General features: G+C 41.3%; 2 protein-coding genes across 2 annotated transcripts in view; one reads left to right on the forward strand and one right to left on the reverse strand.

Moving 5' to 3' along the window:
* Positions 1-15,150, reverse strand: part of pds5b (PDS5 cohesin associated factor B) — a 31,821-nt gene extending 16,671 nt beyond the window's left edge. The window contains exons 1-6 of the mRNA XM_085174417.1: positions 15,019-15,150; positions 6,076-6,203; positions 5,631-5,834; positions 4,923-5,009; positions 1,291-1,388; positions 358-484 (exon numbers count right to left, since the gene is read on the reverse strand). Of these exons, the coding sequence (XP_085030543.1) occupies positions 358-484; positions 1,291-1,388; positions 4,923-5,009; positions 5,631-5,834; positions 6,076-6,183 (624 nt within the window). The 5' untranslated portion in view covers positions 6,184-6,203; positions 15,019-15,150. The remainder of the gene's footprint in view (positions 1-357; positions 485-1,290; positions 1,389-4,922; positions 5,010-5,630; positions 5,835-6,075; positions 6,204-15,018) is intronic.
* A 1,281-nt stretch (positions 15,151-16,431) lies between these two features.
* Positions 16,432-19,801, forward strand: zar1l (zygote arrest 1-like). The gene is made up of 4 exons (XM_085174418.1): positions 16,432-17,057; positions 17,898-17,990; positions 18,070-18,144; positions 18,369-19,801. The coding sequence occupies exons 1-4, from the start codon at positions 16,476-16,478 to the stop codon at positions 18,510-18,512; spliced, it is 894 nt and encodes a 297-aa protein (XP_085030544.1). The 5' UTR covers positions 16,432-16,475; the 3' UTR covers positions 18,513-19,801.
* The last annotated feature ends 102 nt before the right edge of the window (positions 19,802-19,903 follow it).

Raw genomic sequence — 19,903 nt, forward strand, 5'->3', positions numbered from 1 at the left:
AATTGGTGAATAAAACAGCAAATTACAGCAATGTTCAGAGATGTGACTGTGAAAAACGAGGGTGTAGTCCATCATCTCTTGTCTGAATGCCATTTGGATAGTTCGGGAGCAGATGTCCACACATTCTTGTGGACCAGTGCTTAAGCTGCTTTACCTCTTCCCACCTGCAGGGGTCTCACTGAATTAGAGAGGATGGAAAATCATACTGGCCTCAGTCTAGTGAACATTTCAATTTATTTTTTTAAGGCTTTCCTTTACTGAGCCGGATCATCTACTTGGATCATCTTTTGTGGCGGTACTACGAGCGCGTTAGTGAGACAGTTAAACGGATGCGCATCTGCACTTCACCCGACGTACCTTGTGCGCTGGCACTAGATTGACCAACACGGTGTCCAGCAGCTCCTGTGATACCGTGTCTCCCTCACAGATGATGGAGCTCATCAGATCCACCATATGCATGTGCACTTTCTGGTTGTGCCCGTTGCTAGGGAAACAATGCACAAAAGATCAAAGATTAAGGAAGGACTCTTTGTATAACTGATGTGACTTGTTGTTTTTCTGGCAGGACCTCTCATTTCAAAAAGTAACCTTCCTCACAAACAAAACACTATGTGTCTTTGAAAATGCACCGCTCACACAAAGGGTGGGCAAACCTGCTCATAATGATCTGCACTACAGCAGGGCAGCAAAGCTTATTAGCTAAATTTAAATCTGATTGACTGTCTTCCTTAACAGTACCAAGCATTACCAGTCTCATTATGTCGCACTCTCTGGAAACACCACTTCTACATATATTAACACCATCTCACCAACACCTGCTGGATCACTAAGAATATTTTAAATGGAAAGCAGGCTTCTTTAGATTCTTTCAATGCAGTAAAAAGAAAATAAAAAGAATTAAACACCGTGTTGGCACAACCTTGACACAGACAACCACAATCTTTCCAGTGGCAAAGAGCCAGATTCTGTACTGCAGAATTTAGCCCTGGAGGTTGTGTTCAGCACAGTAAAATTGAGAGGTGGGGGTTTAGAAGAAAAAAGAAGAGAGGCGAGAGGGCAGTCACTTAGAAACAACTGTACCGCTACTGTGCATTTTTACGATGCAGCAGCAAAGACAATTTTCAGATGTTTGAATCACAGCAGCTTAGCGCTGTCAGGACTGCAGGAAGGCAAAAAAAAAAAAAAACATAAAGGAAGGAATTAGAAAAAATAAAAATCTGGGCACAGACACACATGCAATACACCATGAAAACCGAGGTGGTTGGTTGTGACTTATAAATAGGGACTCACTTGATGACCTGGAAGAGAGTTCTGTAGAGCTGGGTGAAAATCTCATTGCTGTCTTCAAGCTCAAAGCAAATGTTGTAGGATTTCACCCATGCGATGTTCTGGGGGGGAAAAAAAAGAAAAAGAGGCGACAAGATATATATGAAAATATTCATGCAGCACAGCTGTGTTTTCTTGTCAAGTGGTTAAAACACTTATAGCCTTCAAAGTTGATATGGTGACAAAATTCAGCTCTTATAAACGAGCATCAGCTCAGTGAAGTGTGCATGCGGTCTTCTCAAAATGCTTTAAATTGTATCACAGAGATAAAGCCCAACAATCAAAGAGCACCCTTTGAGCAAGCACTTGGCAGTGGGAAGGGGGAAAAAATCCTGAGAGAACCAGGCTCAAGGAGGAGCAGCAATCTGCTGTAACTGGTTTACCTTCATTTCTGGTCTCTACCAACCTCTGAAGCCCTTTAACAGTTTAACGCTCCAATAAGTGTCTCCCATTAAGTTCACTGCCCATTTTCTGACTGGGTTGAGCTGGAGGTTGGTGCCAAGTGGGTGCTAGGGTTGGGTACTAAAATATTATGCAAGTTCCAAAACCTAATAGGCTGTACAAACAAAAAATATTGTGCCACTTATCATTAATCCATAAATATACACTGTATGGACAAAAGTACTGGGCCACCTGTATATAACATCTACAGGAGCTGCATAGATTAACACTGTAGGGCCCAATCCACCTGTCCTTATCATGTAGCTGGTAGAATCTTCCTCTATGGAAGGCTACTGCTACTGTCAATCCAACACATTTGCAGTTGTTTACTTACAGTCTGTGCTCTCCATCATTGCAGACTTTTCAAAACTCAGATTGCTTTACAACATTTAATGGAAATGCATCTTGATGCAATACATGCAAAATTGTAGTTTAACATAAGCAGGCAAACACCAACAAGTACGAGAGACTTACAAATAAAGCAATCTTGAAACAATAAGTTGCAGCAAGTCTGACTGCTTTAAAAGTGCCTACTGTACCGGGTACAGTAATGCATGCAATCTTATGCTAACTGGACTTGCTAAACAAGAGGGAAAAAAACAACAAACAAAAAAACCAAAAGCTATAAATGTAATCATTTCCAGGTAACATTCACTCTTGTTTTTTAAAATAAGCCTGAGGGTATTCAGCTGTGACACCGTGACCAGCCACCAGCAGCCTCTTAAGAGGACTGAAATTGGACACTAAAATAAAACTCGCACTCAGTCCCAACAGATAAGGAGAAATGACACCAGAGGAAACAGTATTTCAGGCCAGTGACCAAGTTTAATGATAAAGCATATCAATACTGGCCAGTGCAAGGGCTTCAGTGCATTAGGGCTGCATGGCTCTGCATCTGGCTTGCTCTGATACACACAGCAGAAAGTACTGAGATAGCACGACAGTGGAGAAAGCAAATGTTGAGAAAGAGTGAGAAATTGTTCTTCCAAAGCCAACAACTACTCTGTGTGCTGTTAGCACAATTAAAACCTTTGCAGTTGAAAAAGCAATTCAAGTCCTTCATTAAGCCACCCACTTAACATGCTTAAAAGTGACCTTTTCCACTACTCCCACTCTCCACTGATATGTTTTACATATCCACCGCATGCTTTGTAAGGATAACATATATTCTTTAAAGCTAGTTAGTATGAACTTGGCCTGCTTTGAAGTTAGTGTGAGCTGACTCTACTGCAGGAAGACTACTTCTTCATCAGAACTGCTTAATATAAGGCTGAGATGAGCTCACAGTGATCTTGACCATCAAATTTTAATTAGTTCAAAAATTAGGCCTGTGCCATATCAAACCATCCGTTATAGTAAGGTACAGATATTTGAAGTGATATAAAAATGTCAAATCATTGCCATGTGTTTATGTTTCCTAGTGCATTTTACAACACAATAAGCCCAGGCATGTCTGAAAGCGAGAGTTGTGTGTCAGCCTCTGATCCAGTACCTAAAAAGAAAGCTCAACAATGCACAATACTTTGTAAAATATGCAAGAACACTGTTCCCTCTGAAGGTGGAACATTGAAGTTGTTTCACTGCTTGAGGCTAAAACACACCGCCGAGTACCGGCAGTCTACAGAGGAGGAGATGCTAACAGCTGGTGACATGTGACCCAAAGGTAAACAGACAACTCCACTGAGCTTCACTGAAGCACTCGCTAGCTGCGCTCCATATGACAGTAAGAGCAAACAGTGGATGGAGATTACTGATGCAGCTACATGGTGGCAAAGCAGGGCTTTAAACATTTGGTTAAAAAGACTGAGCCAAGTCACAACATCTCAGGAAGATAATATTTTCAGATTTTATCACATGGCAGTATTTATGCAGGTTGTTGAAGTGCTTCAAGGCTAAATTACTTTAATTATTGTTAAACTGAAGTGTTAAGGATAAATTTCCAGCGAAAACATTACCTAGGTAAAAAATATCTCTCACGACCATCATGAACACTTGTGCTTAGTTTAAGCATGTACAACCCTTGCCCCTCCCCCAAAATACAATAGGTGTAGTTCCAGAGTTCTATTAAAACTCTGTATTACACACTCCCACAACAGATCATTTGGACTTCACTGTTGCTGTGTTAACAATAATCATTAAAAAAAAAGAAGAAAAAATTGGCAAGATTTCCCTCATCTTCAAATGGCCCATTTTTGCCACAGTTAGAACTGCAGCTTTAATTACAATCCTAATAATCATTACGTTGCAGACAAAAGACAATGACTTGCAATTAAAAGCAGTTTGTCTCTTTCATTTTGTGGGGAAATTGCTTCTTGGCACAAACTCATAATTTAATGAAAACACACACACACACCGCATTGAACCACACAAGCAGGAAGACCGAAAAACAAAACAAACCATTAACGAGGGCAAAATCAAATCAAATCAGAACGAGATTCTTCAAAGAGCTTCCAAAAATGCTAAAGGCTAATTTAGTTTAAATAAATAATTTTCTGAAGGCGGAGTACATTTCTCCTTTAAACGGAGTTCAGATACAGTTAGCTGCAGTCATTTATTATGCAACCAGGAGTGCACACATGCATTAGGCCTCAGTCACACAAAGTTGGAAGGAAAAGATGTACTCGCCGACCAAACAGAGAGTGGTTGCTAGGAGTTGTTGAGTGAAATCTATTGCAAAGAGGAAGCAATCCTTTCTCAGTGCACGGCTGACCTTTTACCTGCACAATGCAACGCATGCTGAATGCAAGACTTTACGGTGGCACTTTAACATGCCTTTCAGAGACATCAGAAATACTACTTTATTGTAAAAAAGCATCTCTGCTGCCATTTAGAGATAGCATCCACACACAGAGCAAAGCCTTCAGCAAAAGAAGTAACCAATATCCAAGTGGCTGTTCCTGACAGTTCTGTGATGCACAAGCCTCCATTGTAGCAACCAGGTGTACACCTCTTGGTATTTAATGTCACAACAAAGAACTCCACAAACTCCACTGTTGCAATTAAAGAGCCAGGACAGCACAACCACACCGCACATTTTGTAAAAGCTCAAATTAAACTCCTCGCTGTATTTTGATCAAAATACTTGGGATCAAATTCAATTTACTGCGACCAAAGCCCCAGTGCTACACGTTAGCCACAAAAGCTCAGTCACGCACCTCCAGCAGGTAGAAGTATCTGTTGAACTGCGCGCTTTTAGTGTCCTCCAGGCCTTTCAGTTGTCTGGTGATGAACATGAAAATGTCCTAGACAAAACAAAAACACGCATACAGTGAATCCTTCATGTGAGCAGCTCTAAGCAAAATTCAGGCATGATCAAAGAATTACACTAAAGTACATATAAATACATTGAAAATGTTCAAACTGTTAACAAAGGACACACACAGAGGTTTCCATATAACACACACTGAACTTTAAAGAAGTCACATCTCCAGCTGAATGAATTTCAAGTACAACTGTTGACTGAATATATCAATTTGTCCAATTAGCATTAAATTATTCCTCTAGAGCAGGGGTGTCAAACTCAAATACACAGTGGGCCAAAATTCAAAACTGGAACAAAGTCGCGGGCTAACGTTAAGATTTATTGAAATATATTTATTCCTCCAGATATAAGAATGAATCTTTTCTTATGGACTCAAACACGTTTTGCTGAAAAACTGAATATGGAACAAGCAAAGCTTAATACTAAACAATATATATATTAGCTGTATAATACCAGTAGGCCAGCTCTAATAGTAATTTGGTATGGGCCAGAGTTTGACACCTATGCTCTAGAGAAGCAGAAGCAGGGTTGTCTAATTACAACAGTAACTCTAACAAGACAGAGTGAAGAAATGTCGAGAAAATATGAATCACCCTCCTACCTTTAGTTTGTCTGGGGAAGTGTAAGGGGCCTCTGGGGCATAAATCCTGAATATGTCTGCCAGACAGCAGGCCACCAACAGACGCACATCTTTATCTGGGTGTTTGAGAAAGAAGTCTGAGGCCAGGTGGAGGGCCAGGTTCAGGTAGAGCTCCTTCTCTTCCTCAGAGTCCTGGTCCATGTCCATGAAGGTCTTGACAACCATCTAGAAAAGAGATGGGGCATTTTAAATGGGGGAAGGCAAGTCCCCGAGGTTAATGGCCGAGCAAGGGGTAAAACAATCATCACTCCAAGACAATGAGGTTTAAAATAGGTTTATTCAGGTACACCAAGCAAAGTTTTTTTTAAAGATGATTATTCTTTCACTGATATATCAGCAATATTCCTCAATAGAAGACGACTCCAAAAACTACTACTGAAGCAGTAATGACCAATCTGACACTGACCTTGAGCCTTCGAACCATTTCCTCTTTGGAGATTTTGTCAGAGATCTCCTTGACCCCCGGGGGGTAGGTCACCTTCCCGTCTGTGGCTCGAGCTTTAGAGTGAGCCATCCTCTTTAGCTCTTCACTGCCTGCAGAGAGACACAAGAGCATTAATTACAAACACAAGAGCAGCAATACTATTTTGACAGAGAGCAAAGGAAGAGAGTCAAACCCCAGAACCTTGAAAACTTGCTGAATCTTGATTTGAGGTGGGGAAAAAGCATGAAAAGGCACAATGTTAACTTCTTGAGACCCACAGGAAATCTTTTTAATACTTTAAAGCTTCTAAAGCAGCCTGAAAGAGAGCAACCTCTGAAATATTCAGCGAGATATTCACAGCACAGCAATAGCTTCCTACAAGCTGTGTCCAGGATGAAATTGCTGCATTCAGAGAGCATGGCTGATTTTTTTTCCCTTCCTTGTGAGCTTCTGCTACCATTGTGCTCCACATTTCATTACCGCAGCCACAAGCATTTCACAGATTTACACCCAGTTTGCGTTTTAGGGCATTCACATGATACAAAATGTGCTTTGACGTCCAATTTAGCTGCTCTTAACCAGATAATACATGCTGCACCTTTCAAACAACTAAATAAACCATTCCCACTGTGGATTTTTTTCCCCATTAATGACATTAAAAGCAACAGAAATGTGTGCACCCAGTAAGAAGAATTTACTCTTCACCTAAAGCCTGAATTGTCAGACCGTAAAGCCCGGCTTACGGTTTATGACTATACCAAGAGCTTGAATGAGCTGAGGGGTGCACTATAAAATCATTTTGACATAGCTAGGCTTTCTTTGTGTTAGCTGGCTTAACAAAATCCCAGTCAGAGATAACAGGTATCACAGAAGAGGTTATCGGCTTTCTTTGTTAACCCAGGATTTCTGCTTCAGGCTCCATGTGCTCTCGGACAAAAAGAGGCATAATTTAACTCTTCTTCTGCACAAAATGGATTAACTGGGTGCAGCCTACTTCAGTCAGAGACGTTATCAGAGGAACATGTGATAGAGATCTACAAAAAAAATGTTACTGCAGAAGTTAACAGTGGCAAACATGGAAAAAGAGCAAAGCTGCAGAAAACAGTTAATCTTTTAAGCAGATATCTGTATTCCCCCCCCCAACTTGGTGCACTCTGGGTGCTCTCAGGCTTTAAAATGAAAGCATTTAAACATCAGTGCATTCAGTTCTGACACGGTACCACAGTCTAATGACAGAGAAGGTTGAAATCAAATTAGTTTTTAGTCAGATCAAAGTAAAATTAATTTTACAGATTGAATATTCTTGGTGATTCAAATGAACTGATTTGTTTTCTCATTTGTGGGCATTAGAGCAGTTTAAAAACAGACTTGACAGCTCTTTAGGATCACGAGCAATCAACTGAATGCATGGACACCGCTGTGAATAAGAGCTGCATTTTGATCACTTGTGACTTAACCTCTGCAGCATTAGTGCGACATGACCCAACAGTTTGCATATATAAAATGTTGATGGCCCTCGCTGCCCCTTTTCTGCCTCCATCTAATAAAGTCAGAAGCCTGTGACACAATTAATTAAAAATGGTACTCCAGACTATTTCAACTCTTAATGTAACCTGCTTCGGGCCAGGTTTTTCTAGCTAGGCAAAAAGCGAGTCATCTGTAATGTTAAGAACTCAAACTTTAAGCTCGACATACCTCGCTGACTCATTCATTTAGCTTTGCAGTGCTCCCCTGTGGGCACTTCATGACACTCAGTTCTTGTTGTTCTACCCTCCACGACAACACTAATAGCTATAGTGAAAAAAGCGTACATGTGAGAGTACATTGGCATGATTTAGCCAACCCTAATTAGTGGTAATAAGGGTACTAAGTCATAACATCTGCCTTGTTCTTTATGATCTTTGCAGGCTGTTTTTTTAAAAACATGTTGTGGCTTAAAGGGAACAGCAGGCTGACATTAACTAACAAAATGTCTGCAGCTCTTGTAGCTTTTGCACAATGTTTAGACCCAGTGAGCTGCTTGGTTTAAATATATCAAAACCCTGATATTAGAAACTAGAATCCAAGACATGGCAGCTTTCCTCGGTTACAGCTCAGAAATGCTGCTATTAACCAAAACAGTAATTTTCTCCAGACTCACGTCTTGGTCTATTTTCATGTCAGTTTTCTAGCCGTTAACATAAACTCACAAAAACAGCTAACAACGCAGACATGTAAAAATATTTAATAGATGAAGCAGATTAATGTGAATGTAGGTACTTAGCCGAAGATCGTGAGTGCACAGACTCATTTTGCAGTCGTTTACTTTTCCCAATTCAATTCAATTTCCAGAGAACCATCAGAAAATAAAGTCCCCTAAGGATAGCAAGATGGTAAATTGTTGCATCACATGTAATAGGAAGCAATTTATAATTTGCTTTGCTGTCCAAACAAACATTGACTAAAGGACCCAGCATTCAAAGAGTCATATAATGGGTTTCTCAACAACAAACCAAGCAATCTGAAGAAGCTTCCTTTGACTGTAACTCTGGTGGGCCATCTTTTATATACAATTAGAATTAACATACATCTAATTATTTCCTTATAATTTTAGTTATTTAAAATAAAATGAATCAAAATCAAACTTGCACATAGTCAGTCATACATCAGTAATGAAATCAGATCAGATGGCGCTTTAAATAATGCAATCAAGTTTCAGAGCGAGTGATAATGATTACCTTTGTGAGTCATACACAAAAACCACACCGCAAAAGCATCAGTGTTAACACACACAGGTTAGATGTTCTAGCTTGATATTTCTCTGCAACTTTAGTGGCGGCTATGATAATCAGCAGAGGTGTTAGCTGCTCGCTGTTGTGCGTCTCTGTGGAGGAGTTTGTTTGTTAATTTTCTCAGACTCTCCCACATCTCATAATGAAATTTAGCTCCCTACTTGGGGATGTGATTACTTTGTGTCGTGCCCAAGTATCCGCCCCTTTCCGACTCGCCCGCTGGCATGCACTCACACTGTGCTTAATGATCTGGGTATGCTTCAGTTTGTCTCGCACCTAAACTCCTCACACAAAGTCACTGCCGCTTTCGGTCCTAGACAATGACATTCGTGATTTTCTGCATTTTCAGGTTTAATGGGGCCCTTTTGAATGTGATGACAGACCGTCCAATCACGTGGTTTATAGATATGTCAACATGGCAAGGTAGCTGTCCCTGAGGAAGCTTTGGAGTTCCATACTTTAGAGCAGTTAGGGCATCACACCGCACTACTATGCCGATGTACAACCTCTTTAAGCAGCCCCCCCCCCCCCAAAAAAAAATAAAATAAAAATAAAAACGTCACATGGCCATGGAGCAAGCAGCCCTCATGCATATCATGGGGCTTTCAGTTTTTGCAACCTTGCATCTGTGGCATCACCACACACTGTAGGAATGAGTGTATGATAGTCAGTTCTTAAGAACAATGTTAATGATTCATCAGAGCAAAAGATTTCCAGATTATACAAAGGGAGACGTTGGAAAGACAAAAAAACCCCCAAAAGACTTTTGTACTCCAGTAGTAACACTGATGTGGAGGTTTTGTATGAGTGGTGACACCTGTACCGCTTAGGAGAATACTGGAGCCAGCCCAGTGTGCCCTCACTGGTGATATAAATGATGACGTCACTACTTGTGTGCACAATGACCACTGCAGTGATCATAATGAGCCCTTAAGCGGTCACACAAAGGTGGCCATTATCTCAATAAGTCAACCAACAGGTAAGCAGGTTAGATCTCCAGAATAACTTACCATTGCAATGCACCCCACTAAGAATTAGACTCTTAATCACCTGATCACACTGAAAACAGGGTAAAAGCTTGACGGTGCTTGGATCGATCCAAATCTTTCTTCATAGCAAAGGCCTCTGGTGTATTCAGGATATGTTAACGTAGCAAAAAAAAAAAAACATGTGCACTTAGTAGTTGTGAAAATGTTACCTGATTTAATGACACACCAATGATCTCGGCCTTCATTTTGCTCACTGTCACATCCACACTATCATCATCATCATCAACTTTATTTATAAAGCACTTTAAAAACAACCACAGCTGACACAAAGTGCTGTACATTGGAACTGTAAAATAAACTTACATAAGATATAAGTAAAAACCAAATAAAATAAGAGTGAAATCACTAAATAACTACTTCAATTAAAAGAGAAACTAAGTCTCGCTGAGGTTAAAAGCCAAGGAATAAAAGTGGGTTTTAAGACGTGATTTAAAAGTGGACAGTGAAGGGGCCTCTCTAACGTGCACGGGCAAATTATTCCATAATTTTGGAGCCACAATAGAGAAGGCCCTGTCCCCTCTGAGCTTCCTCCTGGATCTCGGTACCTCCAGGAGCAGCTGGTCAGCTGACCTGAGAGACCGACAGGGTATGTGGGGATGAAGAAGCTCAGAGAGGTAAGGCGGGGCAAGACTGTGAAGGCATTTAAAAACAAACATAAGAAGTTTAAAATTAACTCTAAAAGACACAGGCAGCCAGTGCAGAGAGGCTAGCACGGGGGTTATATGCTCTCTTTTTCGAGTTCCTGTTAGGAGTCGTGCAGCCGCATTTTGAACCAGCTGCAGACGTGAGAGCAATGACTGACTGACCCCCACATAAAGTGAGTTACAGTAGTCCAGGCGGGAAGAAATAAAAGCATGGATCACCGTTTCAAGATGCTGCCTCGAAAGAAAAGATTTTACTCTTGCCAGTCGCCCTAAATGATAAAAACTGGACTTCACCACTGCTCTGCCACAGCACCACTATGATGCTATCCTATTGACAAAATCTGACCATAGACAGACAGATATGGACACCAGCTAAAGACACATGAGGCACACTTCAAACCCATTGTGAGTTCACCTTAGGGCAGCAAATTACTGTGCTTTCAATTCAGGATATGCAGTCACATGCTGATAACTTGACTGGCAATTTGGACGTGTAATGTCAGGTCACACAAGCCTAGAGACCAGTCTGCAATCACCTGGCAACCACTGGTCATGAAGGAAAGATAAATGCAGTATCGACAACTGGTGAAAACCACCTCGCTGCTTTGGTTCCTAGCTGATTGCTGCTGTCACTCGTAGTATGCACAGAACACGCCAGCTTGTCTGCAAACACTCGCCAGCTTGTCTGCAAACACTCGCCAGCTTGTCTGCAAACACTCGCCAGCTTGTCTGCAAACACTCGCCAGCTTGTCTGCAAACACTCGCCAGCTTGTCTGCAAACACTCGCCAGCTTGTCTGCAAACACTCGCCAGCTTGTCTGCAAACACTCGCCAGCTTGTCTGCAAACACTCGCCAGCTACTCAGTAGTGATGTGACTACTCAGTGATAATGTGAAAACTGCCAAAGCTGAGTCAGTTTGCCTTCAAAGTAAAAACCAGGCCTTTGCAAAACTTGCTGACTGTCGTGCTGAAACAAGTTTTACTCTGAAGGCATATGCAGTTTTCTTCACACTTTTTCCAAGTTTACTACTGCTCGGCTAGCACGTTTGCAGAGATTTTTGGTGCAGCAAAAATCTCTTCTTTGTAACCAATTTCACCCAATAACCACCAGCAACATCCAGGAATTACTCACCAAGCACCAATATGACAGACAGCTGTCAAGCTATGTGCATGACATGGTGTGGCAAACTGCTATATGACTGCAGAAACCCAGACTACGGTTGGGTATTCTGGAAAAAGGGATCATATCCCAATCTTAGTTTCTGCAATCCTGTGGTTATGTGTGCATATAGAGCTCTATTCAATTCAATTTTATTTATATAGCAACAAATTACAACAACAGGTACTTTATATTGTAAAGTAAAGATCCTACAATAATATCTATTGATACCTCTACAATATCTCTCTGTAAAAAGGCATCACGTCTGCTCAAAAGTAAAAACTCAATTCACAAACCCCAGTATCCTACTTGAAGCTTTCAAAATATAAGCTTTCAATATAATTGGAAGGTTGGTGATTCGATCCCTGGCTGCTCCAGCCTGCATACCAAAGTATCCTTGAGCAAGCTACTGAACCACAAGTTGCTCTCTCATGAGTTCATTGGAGTGTGAATGTGTGAAAGTGTTAGACAGAAAGCATTTAAGCTTAGTAAAAAAAAAAAAAAAAAGCTTATATAAATGAGTGTGAATGGGTGAATGAGGAAAGTTGTACAAAGTACTTTGAGTGCTCAAGTAGAAAAGAAAAGCACTATACAAGAACCAGTCCATTTACCATAACAGATAAGTACCTTTTAGTGGGGAAATCTGTACGATTCCTTTGGAAAGTGCACAAAATGCCAAACCGAGATCATCCTCATCCAACTGCTCACTTCAACTTCCCTGACAGGCATATGTTAGGCTGCCCGATCAACAGTTCAGACCAGGCAGCATGAAATTTAGCCAAATGTTTTTTGTTTTACTTGGCTGTAATATTATCTCCTTTTGCTCGTTAAGAAAAAAAAATGATGTAGTTGTTTTATTCAATACAACTACATAACAAATACAATTAAAAAAACAAAACACCGCACATATGCAGCTATAAGAAGCCCTGAAAAATGAACAAATGATTTTCTTCTCTCACAACTGATCTGTTTGTTCCTTCAATTTCAGCAACTTTTAATCCCGAAAGAAAAACTGATTTATGAAGCGGCCCCGGTCAGTGGGTCTGCCGTCTGACCAAAGCGCTTGATTTAGAGACCAGACTCCAAAACCTAGTTATGAATCACAACCAAACAGTTTTCTGTAGCTGTAGTTGGGCTTTTACAAAAACACGCACAGGACATTGGCAAGCTGCCAAATTGCTTGATTCTGACCTTCTTTTCCACCCACAGCTGCTGCCAAATTTGAGTCCATCCCTCTCTCATTCTGCCACACTGATACACAGTTGAGCTCTGGCAGCCAATCACAGCAGATTATTTCTCAACCTAGGGAGGCTGCGTGGGTACCATCCACCAGGGAACCAGCACTAAATAATCACAAAGGAGCAAGCTGTCCCATACACAACCTCCTGAACATGAGCTACTTTCAGCTTATTACTGGTTTATCACAGTAAAAACACATTTATCCCCCCACCGAAAGCCTTTCCTCCCCCCCATTAGTTGCTTATGCTCTTCCCACTTTTGCCTTTTAAAGGCAGCTGCCAGCAGAAATGTGAGAACTTTCCATTCTTCGAACCTAATTCAAACTCTGACAGAGACATCCTTGATTTTAACCCCCCTCCCATTTGGGTGATCACAGGGATGAGGGTGAATGTCAGCAAACAGAGAGGGAACCGGACACCGGCCAGCTTTAAGGGCGAACTCGTCAACCTCCGCGCGGGCACTCTCACAAAAACAAAGCGATGGAAACTGGCTGAAGAAGGGAAACGCTTTCAAAGAGTTGAGCTTTTCCTCAGATTAAATGAAATGGACAAGTGAAGGCTGAATCACATCTCTACGGGCATTAGGCAGCACACACATCATTACTCCTCGGTATCCATTCACCACAAGGCAACCATCAAAGAGAAACAAACTGAAAATCTTGGTTTTGAAGAGGAAGAGCTTGACTAAACATAATTCAGCTCAGTTTACAATTCAGTTAATGCTTAAAGGAGCACAGACTGCATTTGATTTTTTAAATAGGGCCAAATTATCTCTTGAAGAAGTGCAAAGTGGCTCCTGATAAATGAGTTCTGCCTGTAGCATTATTTTATTTGCAATTCGCACCAAGAATGAATACATTAAAATCCTATTTGGGATTTTAAATTGTGTTATTTTTAAAATTTATTTATTTAGTTTCTGTTTGTGTGTGTGTGTGTGTGTGTACATGGAGAGAAATCCAAATGAAACAAATATCTAACCCAGCGTTACATGGCTATGTAATCAGATATTTTAGACTGCTTACAATCTTTAATCCGCTCATCAAAACGCAATGCTGATGATGAAGCGATTTAAAAACAATAGCAATAATAAAATTAAAAACATATAGAGATATTATATTTTTCATATACATATATAGACTGATAGCTGTCACATCAGATGCCCTACAGCTCTCTGGAAGCGACTTAGCTGCAAAAATAAATATGTCCTATTTGATCACACCTACTTTTTCACCTCCAAAGCTTCTATTTGTGTTCATATTTTCATTGTTGCGCAAACTCGTTAAGTAAAAGTCTTTAAAATCTCGAGAAGCCTTAAATACACAATTACCGCTAGAGGATCAGGTCTCTGCAATTTAAAGAAAGAAAAAAAAAAGTAATGCGCCTTGCACTAAAAGGCGCATAATGAGCGTCACAACGAAAATACTACGAGATCACTACCAGAGTTAGGCTAATAATTTATTCTCAAGGCCGATTTCACGTGGGTGAGTTTATTACACAGTCGGGAAGCTGTCCGTGAATAGAGGGTATTGTTATTGGTACAGCAGCGTGTTCAGGCCAGGCTGCCTTATTGCTGTTATGTTGACTGTGGCTAATCCATCTAGCTGCTGTTAGCTCGCTAGTATCCACGCTAAAAACTAGCGTGCCGAGCTAGCGTTAGCAGCAGAGCAATCTCAGTGACAGAGGGCGGACTGAGAGTAACGCTGCACCGAACAAAACACACCGGCTAACTACCGTTATATCCATATCAATATCCCGAGCCCGCTCACACAACCAAGCCGACCCCCACTGTCTGTTCGTGCTGCGGGGAGCCCAGTCAGCAGACTACTATTTTACTAGCTAACCATTTTATTGTTCCGCCGCAGGACCAGGTCAACCAGCGCTGTGAATCGGACAAGGCTGCCGAGAACACAGGCGAGCGAGGCGGGCTCTGCTCCGCCTTTTTTAGCGCTGGAAACCCGGGAGCTCCGCGGATACATCCCGGATCACATCGACTCTGTGGCAACGATGTCCGAAAATATCGCTGCTTTTCAATCAAAACGATTCGCTTCTTTGTGCATTTTCTTACCTGTTACGGTGAATTGTGATAAATCGTGTCCTCCTCTGCAGCTCTCTTCCCCCTCCTAGCTCCAAAATGGCGCCAATATGTATAGATTCAGTGCCCGTGGGTAAAAACCATCGATGGGTGCGTAGCGCCACCTATAGGGCGAGTTTGGGTACTTCTTCTGAGCCCTTCACGTGACGCGTGGAGCGTCTATTTCAGATTTTGTTTGTAAAAATTTCCAAAAAGATTTCGAGTATTCAAACACATATAAAAGAAAGTTCCTGTAATATATCTAACAGTCTTCGTGAAGCGCACTTTAAAGATAAAAGCAGGTAATTTGCATTAAAAAAAAACCCACACTAAATTAATTTAGAGTGTATTTTTTAGCACAGGCCTATAAAATACACGAACCCTGCCAAATAATTCGTTAGTCTTCTTAAACAGAGTTTACATTTAATCCCACAGTTTAAAAAAATAGAGTTTTAAACATCCAAACGATAATGTTTTGACACTATTCTTTAAGGCATTGTTGTCTATTTTGCATATCAAACGGAAAACCCAGGATTCCGACAGAGCCTGAACTCACCACCAACCCATGATTCAACTAAAGGGGTTTGTGCGTGAAAATGATCGCATAAATATGACAGTAACGGTGCATTTACGTTAATTCTGTGTAAAGTGGAATTAGAAATATAAATAGTTGCTGCTGAATGGCGCTTCTGGCGTTTTAAGTGCGCCCCTACTGTTAGAATATATACCATATAAAGTCATTTATTCACACAGACATTTTAAAAATAAAAATCACATTTATGGGACAATGCCCATGGGTATTTATTTCTCAATTTCCTTTGTCTGCTAACCTACTCATTCACATTTTTAATACTTCTAACACATTTTTGGCTTTCAAATTATATATTTTCTGACTTCAGTGGCTTTACTAAAAAAAGCAATATTACTGAAGTTATACAACCTTCTTGCCAAGCTGGTCCACATAACATCCAACTAAAAATAAATAAATAAATAAAGATGTAACTGCATGCCTCATAAATCTCCTGCTTGCTTTGTCTTTCTCCGATGGGTCTCTGGCCAACATGAGCCAGCCCATAGGGGGAGCTCCAATATAACATTTCGGATTTGGATCGTTCAAATAAAGCAGCGCGCTTGCTGCAGAAGTGAATTGTGCACAGTCTTGTTTCAGTAGAGATTTTCTGCAGTTTTTTGATAAAAACAATTTCAATTTAACTTAAATTTTAAAGATGGCCCCTAAAAATGTACCATTACACTTTCAAATGCATAGCCAGCCATTCTTGCTGTAATCAACAGAGCCTTATTATTAATAAATAATAGAGGGCACCGTATCTCTACCTATATATTCGAGCCTGCACACCGCTGTTCTCAATTAACCAATCAGTGCGTAGATAAGGTAAGCGTAGGCTATAAATCTCACGAGGACGAAGTTGGACTGGTTTCATGGCTCCAGGATGGAGGGGTTCCTGTCCACGTTTCCACCATACAATGTATATGGTAACCCTGTCTGCGCTTCCCCGGCTCAGGTCGGCAACTGGGGCAAGAGAGATGGTCGCTTCATGAACCCCCAGAGCCTCAACTACCTGGACCTCTACAAGACCCTCCTGTCCCAGGTCAACCCCAGTTTACCCCCTCAGCTCAAGAAGGCGAACACCAAAGAGTGCGGCGTGCAAGTGAACGCCAGGGTGGATAAAATTGTCCAGTGCTCTCTGGGCCCCAAAACGCTGTTTTGCGATGAATTTCCCACTCCCTGTAAGCTCCCCATGAGCCCCGATGCGTCCACACCGGAGGGGAAGGCGCAGTGCCACACGCCGCCAATGAGCAACCTGCGCTTCCTGAGGCCCGTGTCCATCTATTCGCCGGTGTTCGACCGCAGGCTCTTCCTAAAGAAACTCGAAGACTGCGTTGGTGAAGGAGAAGGTGAAGCCGCCGCCGAGCAGGCCACGTCCGAGGCCGATGGGGATCAAAGTGGCGAGGAAGCCCCAGAAGACTCCAAGACAGCTTTCCACCGATCTCCAAAGGGATCCAACTTTCAGGTGGATGCGTGTGGGGAAATGACAATGAGCACTGTCTTTAGCTTTCCAATCCACGATGTAACTCAGAAAAGTCCCCCAGTCATCTGTGGTTCAAGCCTTCAAACTATAGCCTAATTAGTATGACTGTCATTTAAAACCTATTATCCATCCGGAAATATAGATTCCTTTAGTTAATTAGCAAATGTCACCGTAGGCTCATTTAAATTTGTTCTGATTTTAACTCAGTACTTTTTTTACACTAAAAAAAATCTAACGAAACTCTATTTAAGAAGTGTAAAAGATCATAACGTGTTCAAAAACACAAAGAAATAAAAGGCAGTATAAGATACTAATTGTCTTAAAATTAGTTAAACAAAAAGCACTTAAATCAGGGATGTCAGACTCCTTGTGGGCCACATAAAGCCCAATTTGATCTTAATGGGTTGGACCAATGAAACTCCCTCTTCTGTCAGTGTAAAGAAGTTTAAACTTCAAGGCAGTTTAAATCCAGTTTCTCACACTGTCTCACTTTCTCTACATGACAGATGTATAAAATGAGACATTACTGATAACTCATTGCCCAGACTGTTCTGTATTTATAAAAGATAAACAAATGTTTTTACATTGAAAAACTATCTTGTTTATTAACTACTTTGTAGTATGAATGGTAACGGGGTAGAGCCATTATTAATGGGAAACTCAAAACGTATCACAATAGTTAAGTTTAAAATCTATGCAGTCACTCACATTCTCCATAAAAGTATCACCAGAATGTTTACAGTCAGTGCAGCCCACAGGGGAAAACCCCAGCTGTGGTAAAAAAGATTTTGTACACATTTTATTTATCTTTGTTTTTTGCAGTTCCTGGAGCAGAGGTATGGGTTTTTCCACTGCAAAAAGTGCAACATCCGGTGGGAGAGTGCTTATGTATGGTGCATCTCTGGAACGAGTAAGGTTAGTGGTAACGAGGATTGCACAAACAAATAAATACCTGCATTCTTGCTGAGATAAAATAGAGTGACTGCTTTGGCAGGTGTACTACAAGCAGCTCTGCCGGAAGTGCCAAGTGGGGTTTAACCCCTACAGAGTGGAATCTATCCTGTGCAAGGTACGTGAACTTGTTTTTGAGGAACTTTCGCAAGATGATTTGTTCACTTGGACTTAAAGTGGAGTCGCAGGGTCAGTCAGATTCTGTGTGGGCCATTTAAATAAACTGGATCACATTTCTAAGGCACTATCAGTCTCAGTAAGGCATTCCTTCTGTAGGGATGAGAAAAGCCTGTGCTGTTTCTTATGCTGATGGTGTTCTTTTACCCCCCCCCCCCCTGTCAGGGTTGCTCTCAGACTTGCTGCATCTGTGAGAAGAAGCAGAGGCACATCAACATGAAGAAGCCTCACCGTCAGGACCTGTGCTGTCGCTGCAAGGGAATGAAGCTGTCCTGTGACGCCACTTACAGCTTCAAATACATCGTCTAAGTTGCCCGCCGTGAAAGCCTGAGGTCACACCAATAAGGCTGATGTGTAAAGTCATGCCACAAAGAGAAGCTGCCACCGCCCCTAGTAGCAAACTTGAAGAGTCACTCCAATCACTGCCCTGGTTTGAGCCAACTTTAAAAATTCATTCCCCTTCACTGATCCTGGTACCTAACATGAAAACTATTTTTGTATGAAGAAATAAACACTGCACCTTAAAAGTTGAGATTCCTGAATGTATACGTACACTATGAAATCAAAAATGGAAATGATGGGGTGCTTGCCTATTATATACAGTAGACTGAGTATGTTACTCTACTGCAGTGATACAATGTTCTCCCATACAAACTGATGGCACAATTTCTAAATTACTCCAAGCTTCTTTTTTTTAACAATACTAGCATGTCTAGGTAATAAGTTGCACTCTAATATGTAGAACAAAGTCCACATATCTTAGCACAAGCTTGTGGTTCTGAAACTGATATACAGATTAGGTGAAAAGTGAAACCATGGTTAAAAAAAAAGAATTCTTTAAAAAAATTGGCTGAAAAACCTTTAAAATTCAATGTTGTCGGTCGTAGCACAAATCCATGGGAAAAAGTTGCTGATCAAAAGCAGCAGTAGTAGGGCTTCATGCTGAGAGCATGATAAATGTGATGTTTGCTTTGAGTGTTGATGCTCACGAGCAGTTGAACTTTGTAGATCTAGAGCAAGCATGTGATGGATCACCAAGAGAAACCGTGCTGCTGCATGAGGAAGTCAGAAGTATGTGAGGGACATGCAGGGTAACTGGAGTGACAAAGGGGTTCATCAGGGATCAGAGTCCCTTTTCATTTGCAGCGGTGATGGTAAAGTTGACAGAGGTTGGGCACGAGTATCTGTGGACTGATGTTTGCAGATGACACTGATCTGTAGTGGAGAGGTGGAGGTATCCTCTGGGGAGAAAAGGAATGAAAATCAGAAGCAAGATGGAATACATGTGAGTGAATGAGAGGAAGACAGGTTTAAATACTTGGGGTCAGGCAAGATGAGTGTCAGGTTATTAGTGACACAAAGATGGCATGAGTAAAATGAAATGTTTAAGGACAGTAGTGAGACTTGCTATGACGCATGGTTTGAAGGCTGGCAGAGCTAAAGATGTTCAGATTTCGAGCTGTTAAGATCAGGAGAGAGGATTAGAAATGAATATACCTGAAGGACCATTCAGGTTGAGCATTTTGGAGACACAGAGAAGCAAAGCTGAGAGGGTTTGGACATTTGTAGAGGAGGGACAGTAGACATGCTGGACGAAGGATGTTAAAGATGGAGCTGCCAGGAAGGAGGAAGACTGCAGAGAACATTGATAGATGTAGGAAGAGGGCAGAGCCCCCTTGAATACAATTAGTTTTTCAGTC

Source organism: Neolamprologus multifasciatus, chromosome 10 (assembly GCF_963576455.1).
Source record: "Neolamprologus multifasciatus chromosome 10, fNeoMul1.2, whole genome shotgun sequence".
NCBI classification, from domain to species: domain Eukaryota; kingdom Metazoa; phylum Chordata; class Actinopteri; order Cichliformes; family Cichlidae; genus Neolamprologus; species Neolamprologus multifasciatus.